A 16,380-nucleotide genomic window follows, 5' to 3' on the forward strand; every position below is an offset into this window, starting at 1 on the left:
CAAGCGATGATAATCAATATGCAATTGATATGGCCATCATAAATATGCTTTCTGATCCCAAAGAGATTTCTGAATCATCTCACCTGATTTGAGCCTGCACATTAATAATGGATCACAAGGACTACCTATCGGAGCTACTGGAGGAGCTGGGATTCAGTGCCATATGGTGGGACTGGATCGCCTGGTTGCCGTCGTCTTGTAGTTTTGAATTCCTACTCAATGACGCCCCAAGGAGCAAGATAAAGCACCAAAAAGGTCTTCGATAGGGGGACCCGTTATCTCCTCTCCTGTTCATCATTGCAATTGATCCGTTGCAGCGGCTGATTAATGAAGCAGTCCAGCAGCAAATGATTCAACCCCTACCTAGGAGAGAGCTCAAGTTGCAGGTCAGTCTTTATGCAGATGACACAATCATCTTCATGAACTCAGACAAAGAAGAGATGGAAGCATTTCTTATAATTCTGAACCTGTTTGGAGAGGCGACAGGGCTGAAGATCAACTGGCAGAAATCAACGGCAACTCCAATTCGTTGTGATAACATCAACATTCAGCAGGGCCTGCATAGTTTGGGGGCCAAATCACTGCCTTTCCACTCAAATATCTAGGCCTGCCACTGACACTGACTAGAACTAGGCTGGTGCACCTTAAATTTGCGTTAGATCGCATCAAGGCGAGGTTAGCCGGTTGGAAGGGCAAACTGTTGAGTATAGCAGGGTGATGGATATTGGTCAGAGCTGTACTAAGTGCCATCCCAACCTTTTGCATGACTGTGCTTCGTATGCCAAAGAAATTTTTCAAAGAAATCGACAAAGTAAGGTGGCCTTTCCTTTGAGCATAGGAAGAAGAGCTTACTGGTGGAAAGTGTAAAGTAAGCTGGACTAAGGTGTGCTCCCCTCTCGACAAGGGAGGGCTCGACATATTGGACCTCGAACGGTTTGGCCGTGCACTCTGGCAAAGATGGATGTGGCTGGCATGGAAACACCCGGACAGGCCATCGGTGGGCATGGAGGTCCCATGCTCAGAGACTGAAAAAACCTTCTTCAGCACAGTGACACCGGTGACACTTGGGAATGGCCGAACTGCAAGGTTCTGGACCTGCTCTTGGCTGGGAGCAGGTACCCTGAAGGTGTTGTTTCTGATGTTGTACAAACACTCTAAAATAGAGAATAGAACAGTTGCTGCTGCCCTGCAGGGAGACACCTGGATCATGGACCTAGCGCACGGGAAAACGGACCAGCTCGTCCGAGACTGTGTGGCAATGGCGAGGCTCATACGCTCAGCGGCAATCAGCCTCAGCCTGGACACACATGACGAGATTAGGTGGAACCTAGAAGCCAGCGGCTGCTACTCCGCTTCCGCTGCATACACATCGTAGTTCCAAGCGAACTACACCACCAGTTTGAGGCAGCTTATCTGGAGGATCTGGGCGCCAGGGAAGTTGAAGATCTTCTACTGGCTAATGCTACTTAATAGGCTATGCTGCAATGATAGGCTTCATCGTCAAGGATGGGAAAAATCCTACTTCTGCCAGTTTTGCTCTTTGGATGGAGCAGAATCAGTGCTCTTTCAGAAACAAGGAGGCCTCTGTCCAAGAGGTTCTGCAGGCGATACGACAGGGCATTGACCTTTGGTGTTCAAGCTGGTGCAACTTGTCTATTGCACCCGTTCGCAATGCCGCTAGAGAGGATCGGCTAATGGGCTGAGATTTAGAACAAGTTCCCCCCTTTTTATGTTTTTTTCCTGGCCTCTTGTTTTTTCCTTACTGATCTTAGGATCACCACCATGTATTCTTTTCCCCATTGCTTCCTACTATGATCAACATGAAAAGCCAACATCATTTTGGATCTTACAAAAAATCACAAATGTTACCTGTTCTTTCTTAGGCACGTGCAAACATCATTGAAGTTCACTTTGTCCCGTTCAATCCAGTCGACAAGACGATGGCCATTGCATACATTGATTTTGGCGGCAATTGGTTCCGGGTCAGCAAAGGTGCTCCTAAGGAGGTTCTCCCTCTCATTTACTGAAGAAGTTCATTACTGTATATCATCAGTGCTGCCGATTGTAATCTAACAACATGGAACTTAATAATATATATATATTTGCGAAATGGGACTTAATAATTTACAGTGACAAGTCATACTAACTCAAAACATCTGATCTGATGGTGGTCGTCTTACAAATCCTCAAACCTGTGCTAGAACAACAACAATATCGCCGAGAAGGCACAATGGGTCCTGGACAGCTTCGCCGAGAGGGGCCTCCGTTCACTATAGCAGTTGCTTACCAGGTAATCCTAGTAATATTTTTCACGTCAAAAAAATCCTAGTAACATTTTTTTGGAAAAGAAGATTAAGACCCGCCTCTGCAGCAATCGATGCATAGGGCCATCTTTATTTATTATTCAACATAGGTTAACAAGAACATTCATCAAGCCACCCGAAGCCACCACTCACACCTATAAAACACGATAATGTGGAGTGCTCTCACTCCTCATATCTAAAACTGGTGTCATCGCCGATCCATCCACATAACGTATCGGAACCCACAGCCGGTGCAGCAGATTTATACACCACATGCACACGTTTTAGACGCCGCCATCATCATCGAACCGTTGACCCATCTTCAGAAGAGAAATCTGCATCATCCTTGCCAGTCCGTCCATCCGTCGACGCCACCACGGCGCCCAACGGGGCCACCGTGTTAGGGAACATTGCATGGAAAACAAAAAAAAAATCTACGCACACGTAAGATCTATCCATGTAGATGTATAGCTATGAGAGAGGGAAAACATCTACATACCTTTGTAGATCGCTAAGCCGAAGCGTTTATCAACGCGGTTGATGTAGTCGTACACCTTAACGATTTGTCTCGATCAAGTACTGAACGTATGGCACCTCCGCGTTCAGCACACGTTCAACTCGATGACGTCTGATTCGTCTCCAACGTATCTATAATTTTTTATTGTCCCAAGCTATTATATTATCTATTTTGGATGTTTTATATGCATTAATATTCTATTTTATATTATTTTTGGGACTAACTTATTAACCCAGAGCTCGGTGCCAGTTTTTGTTTTTTTCCTTGTTTTTGAGTTTTACAGAAAAGGAATATCAAATGGAGTCCAAATGGAATAAAAATGTCATGATTATTTTTTTTGGACAAGAAGACACACGTAGGACTTGGAGATGAAGTCAGAGGAGTCCCAAGGAGGCCACAAGCCTCAGGGGCGTGCCTCAGGGGGGGCGTGCCCTGAGGGATGGTGGGCCCCTCGGAGCTCCTCCAACCCTAATTCTTGGCCTATAAATTCCTAAATATGCCCAAACAACCAGAAGCATCCACCAAAATACTTTTTCACCGTCGTAACCTTCGATACCCATGATATCCCATCTAGGGACCTTTTCCGGCACCCTGTTGGAGGGGGATTCGATCACGGAGGGCTTCTACATCAACTCTATTTCCCTTCCGATGAAACATGAGTAGTTTACCACAGACCTACGGGTCCATATATAGCTAGTAGCTAGATGGCTTCTTCTCTCTCTTTGATCCTCAATACTATGTTCTCCTTGATGTAATATTCTTTTGCGGTGTGTTTATCGAGATCCGATGAATTGTGGATTTATGAACAATTTATCTATGAATATTATTTGAATCTTCTCTGAATTCTTATATGCATGATTTGATATCTTTGTATTTCTCTTTGAATTATCGGTTTGGTTTGACCAACTAGATTGGTTCTTCTTGCAATGGAAGAGGTGCTTGGTTTTGGGTTCAATCTTGTGGTGATCTCACCCAGTGACAAAGTAGGGGTAGCGAGACACGTATTGTGTTGTTGCCATCAAGGGTAAAAAGATGGGGTTTTCATCATATTGCTTGAGTTTATCCCTCTACATCATGTCATCTTGCTTAAGGCGTTACTCTGTTCTTTTGAACTTAATACTCTCTCCGTTTTTATTTACTCTGCATATTAGAGTTGATTGAAGTCAAACTTCGTAAAGTTTGACCAAGTTTATATAAAAAAAATATAAGCATTTACTATAACAAATCTATATGATGTGAAAGTACATTGAATAATAAATCTAATGATATTAATTTATTATTGTAAATATTAATATTTTTGTTTATAAACTTGGTCAAAGTTAATAAAGCTTGACTTTGACCAAAGCTAATATGCGAACTAAATAAAAATGGAGGGAGTACTTTATATGCATGCTGGATAGTGGTCAATGTGTGGAGTAATAGTAGTAGATGCAGAACAAGAGTCGGTCTAGTTGACACAGACGTGATGCCTATATTCATAATCATTGCCTTGGATATCGTCATAACTTTGCGCTTTTCTATCAATTGCTCGATAATAATTTGTTCACCCATCATATTATTTTCCTTCAAGAGAGAAGCCTCTAGTGAAACCTATGCCCCCCGTGTCTATTTTCCATCATATATCTTTAGACCTATAAACCAAAAAAAACCAAAAATACCTCACTGCAATTTATTTATTTTTACTTTGTTTTACGTTTTAGTAATCTTTTATATCTATCTCTATCAGATCTTACCTTTGCAAGTGACCATGAAGGGATTGACAACACCTTTATCCCGTCGGGTGCAAGTGTTTGATTGTTTGTGCAGGTGCATAGATTGGAGACTTGCGTGTATCTCCTACTGGATTGATACCTTGGTTCTCAAAACTGAGGGAAATACTTATCTCTACTTTGCTGCATCACTGTTTCCTCTTAAAGGGAAAAACCAATGCAATCTCAAGAAGTAGCAGGAAGAATTTCTGGCGTCGTTGCCGGAGAGGTTCTACATCAAGCCTACCAAGTACCCATCATAAACGCTCATCTCTTACATTACATTATTTGCCATTTGCCTCTTGTTTTCCTCTCCCCCACTTTTAAAACTTTTTCAGAAAATACAAAAATATGTGCCTTCTTATTCGCATTTCTTTCGTTTGCCTTCATGTCTTACTTGGCTTGTTTGCTTGGTATAATTGTGTGTTTATTAAAAAATCAGAAACAAAAAGGTTTATGGATCCACTTATAGTTTTCTACTTAGATTATCTTTGATCCATATGTGCTTATGCTGAAACCCCAACTAGTTTAGTTGAGGACAAATCTTTAGATGAGCATGCTCATTTTATGCGTCATCGTTTGTCTGAAAAAGGGAGACTCTTATGGAATCAGATAAATTGTTTGCTATGTTATGCTTGGAATCTTTGTGAACTTTGTGATTTTACTTGTCGCTCTAAGAACCCTAAAAAACACCTTCCCTACCTATGTGAGTTTAGTGATAATGAAATCTTATCTATTTGTGAAAATGGTGTTTATAGTTACTATGATATCGAACAAACTGAAGAATTTGTTGTTTTTAAGGGTGCTCCACCTCCTACCTCTGTCTTCAGCTCTTCTCCATAAATGATGCTCCCAAGAGAGAAAACGACACCACAGTGCCGCCATCGTCCGATCCAGATCCTAGGGTTTCCCCTGAAGCAGCACGAGTGGGTCGACAGTAGTTACGCGACGATGCCTTCATCAAGGTAACAACGCAGAACGCCGGCATCGCCTGCCATCGGCTTGGTTTTTATCGGCAACTATGTCTTCCCGACTCGCAGCGCGGAACTAGACGGCGGATCTCAAGATCTGACCATTCAGCCTAAGGCCAACCACCCCCGACGAAGGAGATGGCCACCACCGCCAACGGCACCGGCCAGAGCAGATCTGACCGGAGGCGCTGCCGACCAGTCAACCATGGCCACATCCCTCCTGATCCGCCTCCCCGCGAAGCCACCAGAGCAGCGCGGAACCGCCGGGAAAGATGAAGACCGAAGGTAATGCTAGTAGCATACATTCTGAATTCTGAAGACTGGTGGATGTACACTGCATTCTGAATTCTGAAGCAGATTGCCTTGATGCCTGAGGTCAGGAGGTCCATGTGAAATCGAGGCACGGCGATGGCAGGCCATGGGTCTTCTGCGGCGTGCAGTGCTGCCGCTGTTCGACTCGCCGCAGCACGAATGATAGCGCCGACACCATCCGCAAGGCCCTGGATCTCGGCGTGTGCCTGAAGATGATCACCGGCAACCACCTGGCGATCGCCAGGGAGACCGGCCGGCAAGGCACCTCGGGATAGGGACCGACATGCACCCGTCAGCGGCGCTGTTCGGCCGCCGCGGCAGCGGCAGCGACAGCGACGGGGCGGCGGCGGTGCCGGTGGTCGGTGGAGGAGCTAGTCGGAGAGCGCGGACCGGTTCGCGCGCGTGTTCCCGAAGCACAGGCACGAGATCGTGCGGCTCCTTCAGGCCAAGGGCCACGTGTGCGGGATGACGGACGACGGCGTTGAAGAAGGCCGACATCGGCATCGCGGTGTCGGAAGCGACGGACGCCGCCAGGGCCGCCTACGACATCGTGTTCACGTAGCCCGGCCTCGGCGTCATCGTCTGCGCCGTCCTCACCAGCCGCGCCATGTTCCAGCGCATGAGAAACTACACGGTGAGTTTGGCTCCACGATGCCATGACAACACTGCAAAAATTCAGTTCAGTTACTTGTGGTAGTTTCTACCTCGTCGATACAGATTAATGATGTGTGCATCATGGTGGTAAGAATGCAGCATATCAACGATGTATTATGGGATACGTAATATAACCTGGTGATAGAATTTGCACTAATCTGTGTCCGCTGTATGGTTGCAGGTTGGGTTTGTTCCTCTGGCATGGATATGGGAGTACTACTTCCCTCCATCCATGGCTCTCATCATAGCCATATTGAACGACCGTAATGTACCATTTCTGTGTTTCAAACCGTCTATCACCATTATCGATTGAGCTGTGATCAGGGATGATCATGGCGATATCGATACTGGTGATAGACGGTCAGCGGGTGGCTCTTGGCTGGCGTCATCTGGCTCTACAGCAAGGTTGCAAATAAGTAAACCAGCTCCACTAAGCATGAAGCAAAGTTGAGCATTCTTGCAAGTAAAGGCAACATAGTCCTGGTAGGCTGTAACAGTTGTCTCAAACAAATATTCGAGGCATGAAACAGAGTGACACGGATCGATAGTGCAAATAAGTGCCCCCTCCGTTCCAAATTATAAGATGTTCAAACCTAAATGTAAACTTAGTAATCAGAGTTAAAGCAGGTTAAAAACGTCCTGCTCATGGCACCGCAAATTGCTTGTTCTGCGTTCTTTCCTTCGGGCTCAAGTGGCCGCCTGTGTCAGTTAACATTTGACATGACTCTCTGCAATTTTAAAAAAAGTGTCATAGCTCACACAAAGAAAGAAAAGGTATTGTTGCATATCGATCTAACAGGAGTATTGACCTAAAGCAGTTTCACTAGTGTTTGTCATGTGGATGTGTGACTATACCATCATTAGCCATTGACAGTGTTAAACAAAACTATTTTTAATTTACCGTTGGACATCCATCAGGGCTATTCTGATCGCTTTAAATGGCTCAATGGAACCGGCCTCCAGCATATCGGCATATTCACCTGGTAGGGAGATCAGTTTAGATATGATTTCCACGTTTCTAACTCCCAATAAATCAGACAAGGAATAAACTTGGCGCCCTACCTTTGGCAGCATCATATGCCAGGCCAGTATTGTTCTGCTCTAAGATCTTGCTAAGAATGTCATCACCATCACGACCAGCACTTGAAGCATTGGTGTGAAATGGTATCTGCAGAATACTCTATCCATGTAACGATGCAAAAATGTGAGGAGTTAATTGAAAAGTAAAGAAATCCATACCTTCAAGACATTTTGAATAATCTGAACACCGCTCTTTTGGCCAACATTTACAGTGTCCAGCTTATCCAGGTCTTTTGCCGCATAAACCAGGGCAACACCACCACCTATGTACATACAGAACACACTTTCAGCCATGATTTCCTGATATTTAATAACACAAACACTCGACGGCAGAGTTTCAGTATGGTACCTGGTACAATGCCCTCCTCAACTGCAGCTCTCGTGGCATTTAGCGCATGTGTCACTCGGTCTTTCTTCTCACCAATCTCCAGTTCATCCATTCCACCAATCTAAATGAAATATCCTATCAAAATACTGATCATGTTTACGTATTCAAAATGATAATAAGTTTTACCTTCATAGTAATAGCACAACAATACATTTCTGCCAATCCCGTGCTTTTCTCAGTTGCAGATCTCAGCTGTTAAAAATGAATTTCACAGAGATGATTATGTAACATAAAATGTTTCATCGAAACTTTAAATTGACAAAAACAAGATTGAACCTGCTTAGTTCTGTTCTCGATAGTATTATCATCAGCGGCTCCACCAAAGATTGTGCAGTCATCCTCAGATACTATGACCTACAGACACACATTTCATCACTTTGATTTAACCACATAAACAGCTCTTATCAACCTTGAACATAATGCAGATATACAATCTCCTATACAAGAATCAAATTAACAGTGTCCCTTCTATGTGTACAAAGAACGTTCCTCATGTAATTTGAATGGCACTATCCCTGATAGTCTACAAAAGTATAATATTCAGTGCCAACAAAATTAAACCTTCTTCACAAGAAACTAGGATGGAAAATTTTAATTTCACAAGTTTATACTTTCCAATAAGGTTCTTTATTGTGCTATTGGATGGTTTGATTGCTAAGATCCAAACCAAAACATACAGTTCACCACCAGTAAAAACGACTTACCTTCTTACAAGTGCCAAGTGTGTGAGGCAAAAGGTTCATTCCATTTTCTTCAGTAAAGATCTGATCCCAGCAAGGTGCAAAATTTAATATAATCTGATAATTTGGAAATAGAATAAATAAAAAAGGTATTGGGTGTTGACATACTTGCCCGCCTGTAACGATAGCAAGTAAATTGAGTTCCATGTTCTCTCCATGACCAGGAACTTTGACCGCGCAGACCTAAATTTTGTATCCAGTGAAATTAAGAAATTATGTACACGGTTAGATATGACCAGACCTGTGCCAGTGCGGTAACTCCTGATTTTTTACTGAGATAAATGCCTAACAAATAAAAATGACTTAACAGCTGCAGCTTGAGGAAGTCATTTCCAAAAAAATTTACTGCTGTAAAAGTAGCTTTTAGTCAGGTTCATGAACTAGCCACTATTGCCAACTAGCTTCCACACCTTAGTAGGCCTGTAGTACAAGTTTGTGGGTCCTATAAATAGAGGGGCACCCTCATATGTAGGGAGGGGGGTTTTGAGTTTGGATGTTTTGTTTATAAAACCCAAGACTGGGTGTTATTCTGCTGAGCACTAAATCAGGAAAGTATTAGCTCTTGTAGGTGGCTTGAAGAGCCTATTCTTCAATCCATTTAGAATCCTTGAGGTTCTTACTTGTGGTTCCTCTTAGGTTCACAAGTTTTATGGTTTAGGGTTGTGACGTTGTGTCCTTATAACCCAAACTGGCTATCGTATCACTATATTGCTACTATTTTAGCTAACTACTTTTTGCTGTTGTTCTTGAGTTCATGCTTGTATATTTGCTATTACCATGAAAAATCTCCATATAATCGCGCATCATTTGGTAATCAGTGCTCAAGGTTGATCACGGTACTATTTCTCCCCTTTGCTGATTTGATTCTCTGGGAAGCTGCCATGGGTCCAGGAGGTCCAGCGGTGTTCCTGTTGAACATCTGAAGGAGGAGGAGGTGCCACTGCCTGTTTATGATCCAAGCTTGTCTGCAACCTTTGTTCAAGGGTTGGAGTATGTGCTGAACCAAGTGGAGAAGCGCATAACAGCTTTGCAGACTAAACTTGGTAGAGAACTCAACTCCCTAACCAATGCTGTTCTTCAATTGACACCGACGTCATGGTCACGAGGTGGAGTTGCTGCAAGGGGTGGGCATCGACAACTCCCTGGACAGCAGGGTCACCAGTTGGAGGAGGGCCCTGGAGATAATGGAGGAGAGCCATCCGACGGTGCTGAGAGCTTCTACCAGCAACCGCCAAGACGTGCCCATCATGACTGCGGAGGTGCTGCAAATGGAGGCTATGCCATGAGAGGAGTTCATGGGCGTACTCATCGTGACCATGACGATGCTGGTATTGGTAAACTCAAACCTACCATACCATCATCCAATGGAAAAGCTGAGCCCCATGACTATAAGGAGTGGGAGATGCGCGTGGGCCAAATCTTTGATAGCCACCGCTAGACAGAGGAGAAAAAGGTGCGAACTGCATCAATTGAGTTCACCTGTTATACTATAATTTGGTGAAACCAATTGAGCCGTGCTGGAGGACGCCCGCAAACATGGACGCAACTAGAGAACATCATGAGAAGGTGCTTTGTTCCGGAGCACTTCACTAGGCCCTTGTAGACTCGACTGCAGCAATTGCATCAAGGTACTTCTAGTGTTGATAAATATTATAGAGATGGAAATCTTGATGATAAGAACAGGAGTAGAGGAGCCGGAGGAAGCGACCGTGGCCAGATTTTTTCCCATACGATTCCCAAAATGGGACCAGGTTCCACTATAAAAAAGGATAACGGAACAGAGCGTCGGACCAGCATCCATGTGCAAAAAAGAAAAATAACAAAGTTCAAAGTTAAGCTGCCGCATGCACCACTAACACCATGGCCAGATTTAGTTATGGACTCAATGAAGATCTAGAAGAAAGGGCAGACGTGGTTCCTTGTCAAAATCTACAGGAACTTGTGCATCATGCTGTCCGAGCAGAGTAACAACTCAAGAAGCTAGCTCTGGTCAGATCAATACATCAAGTCAGTGGAAGCATACCGTTCAGCAGGAAGGAGATGGGAACAGGGGTGCAAAGTTATTTTCTATCGGCAAGACAATCACCAAAGAGGCAACTCCATACAAAGTTGAATCTTCAAATGCTTCCAATTTTCGCACCAGAATGTCATAAATACAAAGAAAGAGGGCATGTCCAGAAGAAATGTCCAAATGCGAGGAAGGTGTTGTTTACGAAATATAAATCCTTTAACATGTTTTCCAGTGGGTAATTACGTGGATAAGGTGCTGTGTGATGTGGATTTAATACTGACCTTCATGCCTTTCAATAAGCAGAGGCCTTCCTTCCTGTTTAAGCAGAAATATAAAACATTAGTTTTATTAGAGTTAGAGGAAACCATGGCAATCCATGATAACAATGAAAATACCGTGATAGCAAGTTCCAACACTTTGATGGCTTGAACATTGGATACCATCTTATCATGTATGAAGATTAAGGGATCATCTAGTTCCTGTAACAAAAAAAAACATAAATATAGAACCAAGAATTTAAAACTTAAACAGCAGAACACTAAGAAGAAACTAAAAACAATACTTACACATGTTTTGTTCTTTTGGTTGGTAATAAAGTGTCGAGTGAAGTAGCCTCTCTTAAGCTTTATGCATTTCACAACTTGAAGCTCGCTGCATCGAGTGCTACCATCCTATCAAATGTTCCACAAACTACTTAGAAAGACACAGGATGAATAAATAGATACTCTGAAAGAGTTTGATAATATGGGCCCAGTTGAGTGCATACAAGGCCAACATAGAGCAGAAACTGTGTAATGACCGTAAGCACAATATTTGAATCTTTGACTTACCACAATGGTGATAACTTCCTCCTTATCAACCATCACAATAGCCTTTGCAATGAGCTCGCCAAGTTCTTTCTCCCCATTAGCTGATATAGTACCCACCTTCGAAAGAGGGCAATGGATAAATTGTAGTGTGTCTCCAGAAGAAAAGAAAAGGTACAGAAGGTGACTAGTTGCAAATTAAGAGGTACCTGTGCTATTTCCTGAAAAGTGTTTATCATTCGGGCCATGCTCTTCAAGTTTCTCACGACATCATCAACTGCCATGCAGATACCATCTCTCAAATCAATTCCATTCACTCCAGATGCCATAAGCTTGCAACCTTGATCAAATATTTCCTTCGTTAAAACACGGAGACAGGTTGTACCTGGAAAGGTTCAAAGATCAGCCCAGGGCCCTTAAATGAGACAAAAAGGTGCATATATTTTCTAGCTCACGGTAAAGAACAGTACTAACTCCTAACGAAGTGGTGTCAGCAGGAAATAAAAAGAACTGGTATCTAATTTACACAGAAATCAATCAAAACTCGGTAAACTAGAAGCTTTTAATTTGTAACAGGTCATACCATTCCAAGCAGTACCATTGGTCACCTTAGTAATCTGCTGGGGCATGTCAAGACGCCAAGAGGAAGCAGCGTCAGCTCTTCCAGGTGCCTGCATTTGTTTCACTGCTCCATTATCACACTCAGGCCGCCTCCATGGTTTATCGAGGTTTCGTCGGTTATCACATTCAGGCCGCCACCTTCGTATGTCAAGGTTTGGTCGATTATCACACTCGGGCCGCCGCCTTAGTTTGTCGAGGTTTGGTCGGTTGAGTGCATTAACTTTAGGCGGCTGATGTCGAAGAAGTGGTGGGTAGGTGCCCTCCAAAGTGAAAAACCACATTAGGTCCTCGAAGTAAGCACGCCCAACACCGTTCTGCCCAAACTTGTTGCTGTGGGAGTTGAGGAATGGAACAAACTTCTCCTTTGTTACTTCCGTCTCTCCATGTCCAGTCAGGAGTACCCTGTGGTACTCAAACGGCTTTTGGAGCACTCCTGACAAGAAGACAGGTTTGCATTTGTAAATTTCGTCATCGCCAAGCATCCAAAAATCAGGACCCATGATCATCATAGCAAGCACCGGCTTGCCCTTATCAAGCAATTCCACGACCTGATCAAATGCAATCGTGTCGCCTAGATAGGTGCAGCTTTTCATTGCAAGGCGAGTAGTGCCTTTCCAGTCAGAGCTTGTGGCTTCGACACCATACTCTCGAAAGATATAGCTAGCTGTCAAGGACCTGTGCAGAGAGTCCTTGTTCTGACAGAACAATGTCATATCAATTCCATCCAAAGCAAGATAATCTTCCACCATCGACTTGGGAAATAAACAGATGTCGCATGGAATGCCCTTGTCTGCAAATATGCGATGGATCTCCATTTGACCCCCTTTTGTAAAACTGCAGAATACGCAGGTTGGATCCGGGCCTTGGTCCACAGCTTCAGGCACAATGTTACGGTCCTTGTATAGCAAAGTATGCCATGACTTCTCCACGGACCGGCCAATCTTCTCAAAGTTGACATCGCTCTTATCATCCCTGAAACAGACAAAAAGTTCAGCATTTATGGCAAGCTGGTCTTTTTACATCAATCACAGAAATAGATGTATCCAAAATAGAAACTGCCATCTGGCAATCAATAATCACGAGAACAACATACTGTTTTATCTATTGCAGTTCATCAATAGATATCTTAAGATGAAGAAACAAATATTACTTTTCATCTATTGCAGTTCATCAACTCTATGTATGAGAAACCAAATACTCCAGGTCAAACCTGTTTGTCTTAATTTTCTTTTGTAATCAACTTTCATACTGTACAAGGACATCGACTATCCTCATGTGCATCAATCAACTTGCAAAGGAATATACTGCATTTCTAGCAAACCAAAGAGCAGAATTTTATTTGTTGATGCAAAATTTAATAATACTGCTCCCAACACAGTTAATGAAGAGTATTCGTTAATGATTGAAGAAAAATACAATAACAGGCATATAACTGAACCTACATATCTGAAGTCTGACAGCGATGGCCCAGTCTGAATTCCCAAAATTCCCTCCAAAACCCCTGCAGGCCGCGACCCCAAAACCCTCAACCCGGGGGTCGAGGGTGACGCGACGGGGACGGGAAGGGCGACGGCCGACGGCAGACGGGGACAGCGAGGCCCTAAACTTCGACTATCTGACAGCGCGCCCAGCCCGATTCCCCAAACTTCCTGAAGTTCAAACCCCCTCTAACCCCAAAGCTTCCAACCGGGCGTCACTTACATTGTGGCGGGGTGCCTGTCGGGGACGTCGAAGGGGGCGAAGAGGAGCAGGAAGGGGGCGACGGGGCCGAAGCGGAGGAAGGCGTCGGGGACGGCGAGGCGGCGCCGGCGAGCGACGGCGAGCGGCGCGAGGTGCCCGACGATGGCGCGGGGATGCTGCGAGGCTACGAGGGCTGGAGGCGTGCGACCGGCGATGAAGACGGGGAGGCCACGTCGCCCCGGCGAGCTAAGAGGGAGGGAAGCGGGGGCGGAGGGACGGCAGCGCGTTCCGTACAGCTACCTCTAGGGCTTGCAGTCCATTTGGAATGCGGGGCGTGCGTGCGGGCTGAGCGCGAGAGGTGGAGCGAAGTGGAGGTTTTTCGTTTCGGCCGTGTGCGCGCTTGTGTTTTGGTCCGTTCCGTGAACCGCGCCGCGTGTCTCGTGTTTTGGTCCCAGGGCCCGGCCCTCTGCCAGAGTAGAGCGAGAGGGGCGACGCCGCGAGCCCGCGCCGGTATCTCCAAGGCTCTCAGCCTAGTGCTGGCTGACCCAGTTACCAAGAGGGCCAAGGTGAGGGAGCAATGAACACTCGAGCGGAGCAACCAAATCTAATATGTGTACTTTCTCCGGCAACCAAAGAAACTTTGATATTGGTTGTAATAAGGGACTCCAACCGGCCGATCCATTTCGACTATCTCGTCCGTCTGGATCCCCGTGGACAAAAAACATGGCTCAATACACCGAGAGCCATCCAGGTCCGTCGGTGTCTCACTCCGAAGGGATCATGGCGGCTAGCTCGGATGAGATCCTCTCCGCACTTGGCTACCCAGTGTTTACCGTAGGCACGATAACTGGTACATCAGTGGTGCGTCCTTCCCGGTCCTCTCGTTTTTTATACAATAACATTATATGTTCATCATCGTCCAAAAATCGTCTGACGATGAGAGTGATGTTGTGGTTGCTACATTGATCATCCGTGAGCACATTTCGAGGCAGCGACCATTGTTTAGGGGATCGATACCGAGCCATGCTCCTGGGTTGAATCATAACAGAGAAAATGTCTAGATCCTAATCTTTAACGATTATTTTCATCGCCCGGACCCACTATTCAAGGCCAAGTATTTCCAAAGACGCTTTCGGATGGCGAGACCACTGTTCAACCATATTCGGGAGGGAGTGATGGGTTATGATGATTACTTCAAATGCAAGTACGATGCCCTTGGAAAGGTTAGCTTCTCCTCTTATCAGAAATGTGTTGCAACTGGTCGGATGCTTGCATACGGAGTTCCCGGTGATCTAGTTGGTGAGTACATACGCATGAGTGAGTCCACATGCCATGAGTCATTATACAGGTTATGCAAAGCTATGTTAGAGTGTTTGGCCCAGAGTACTTGAGAAAACCAAATGTTAACGATATAGCCCGGTTGTTATCGACCAATGAATCAAGAGGCTTTACGGGGATGCTAGTAAGCATTGATTATACACACTGGGAATGAAAGAACTGTCAATTTGCTTGGCGGGGGCAATATAGTAAGAGATATGTTGATGGTTGCATGGTCATACTTGAAGCTGTGGTATCACGAGATCTTTGGATTTGGCACTCTTTTTTGGCATGGCGGTTCTCACAATGACATCAACATGCTTTAGTGCTCTCCAGGGTTCTCGAGACTTTCAAAAGGTAATTCCCCAGAGGTCAACTATGAGACCAATGGCCACCAATACAATAAGTGATAATGCGTAGCTGATGGTATCTATCCTTGGTCGTCTATGTTGTGAAGATAATCTCCGATCCCCAAGTAGAGAAGAGGATTAGGTTTACCAAAGAACAAGAGAGTGTTAGGAAGGATGTGGAGCGTGCTTTTGGTGTGCTCCAATCTCGATGGGCTATTGTGCGGCACTCTGCTAGAACATGGAGCTCAGAGACTATGTGGGAGGTGATGACTGCTTGTGTGATTATGCATAACATGATCGTAGAGGATGAGCGTGATGACAACATCTATGACCATGGGTGGCATTACCATGGTGAAAACCTTGAGCTTGAGAGTGGAGCGGCAAATTTTGCACAGTTCATCCAATTTCATCATGAAATGTGTGATCCGATAACTCACATTCAACTTTAAGATGATTTGGTTGAGCATATGTGGACTCACAAAAAACCAATAGTTGTATATGTTATATTTTTTCAATGTATTTGCTATAATTTTAAATTCATTTGTTTGTAAACGATGTGATTTTATATATTTCGTTGTAACTATGTGACTTATTTATCTAATAATGTGCAATGTTTCATTCATTTGTTTGGTTGGTTGTAAAAATGTATAGAATGTCCAAATGGACAATTTAAGAAAAAAAACGGATGAGTGGGTCGCCTCGTTGGGTGTTACAGACAACGGACGGATGCATGTCCATTTTCCACCCAAACAAACAACAAGTGAACAAAATCTGTGTCCATTTGGGTCGGGCCGGTTAGAGTCGCCCTGATATCTTATATTATGGGACGGAAAGAGTATGTGCAAACAAGTTCTTTTTTAACTAGTCGATTGGCCCATTGTT

The 16,380-nt window shown here is 44.5% G+C and overlaps 2 protein-coding genes and 1 pseudogene across 2 annotated transcripts; 1 reads left to right on the forward strand and 2 right to left on the reverse strand.

Moving 5' to 3' along the window:
- The first annotated feature begins 1,003 nt into the window (after window positions 1–1,003).
- On the forward strand, window positions 1,004–6,925 carry LOC119283384 (annotated as a pseudogene).
- Window positions 6,909–11,203, reverse strand: LOC119288613 (chaperonin CPN60-1, mitochondrial-like). The gene is made up of 11 exons (XM_037568200.1): window positions 11,120–11,203; window positions 11,006–11,039; window positions 8,822–8,896; window positions 8,678–8,737; window positions 8,250–8,327; window positions 8,100–8,165; window positions 7,935–8,034; window positions 7,745–7,848; window positions 7,568–7,673; window positions 7,407–7,485; window positions 6,909–7,233 (listed from the first exon to the last, which is right to left on the reverse strand). Exons 1-11 carry the CDS (start codon window positions 11,173–11,175, stop codon window positions 7,149–7,151), a joined length of 843 nt encoding a protein of 280 aa, XP_037424097.1. The 5' UTR covers window positions 11,176–11,203; the 3' UTR covers window positions 6,909–7,148.
- LOC119283385 lies at window positions 11,193–14,856 on the reverse strand. The gene is made up of 7 exons (XM_037562950.1): window positions 14,849–14,856; window positions 13,853–14,077; window positions 12,114–13,123; window positions 11,740–11,915; window positions 11,555–11,650; window positions 11,287–11,395; window positions 11,193–11,203 (listed from the first exon to the last, which is right to left on the reverse strand). The coding sequence occupies exons 1-7, from the start codon at window positions 14,854–14,856 to the stop codon at window positions 11,193–11,195; spliced, it is 1,635 nt and encodes a 544-aa protein (XP_037418847.1).
- Window positions 14,857–16,380: the final 1,524 nt, after the last annotated feature.

This window comes from Triticum dicoccoides, chromosome 4A, assembly GCF_002162155.2.
Source record: "Triticum dicoccoides isolate Atlit2015 ecotype Zavitan chromosome 4A, WEW_v2.0, whole genome shotgun sequence".
Lineage (NCBI taxonomy): Eukaryota > Viridiplantae > Streptophyta > Magnoliopsida > Poales > Poaceae > Triticum > Triticum dicoccoides.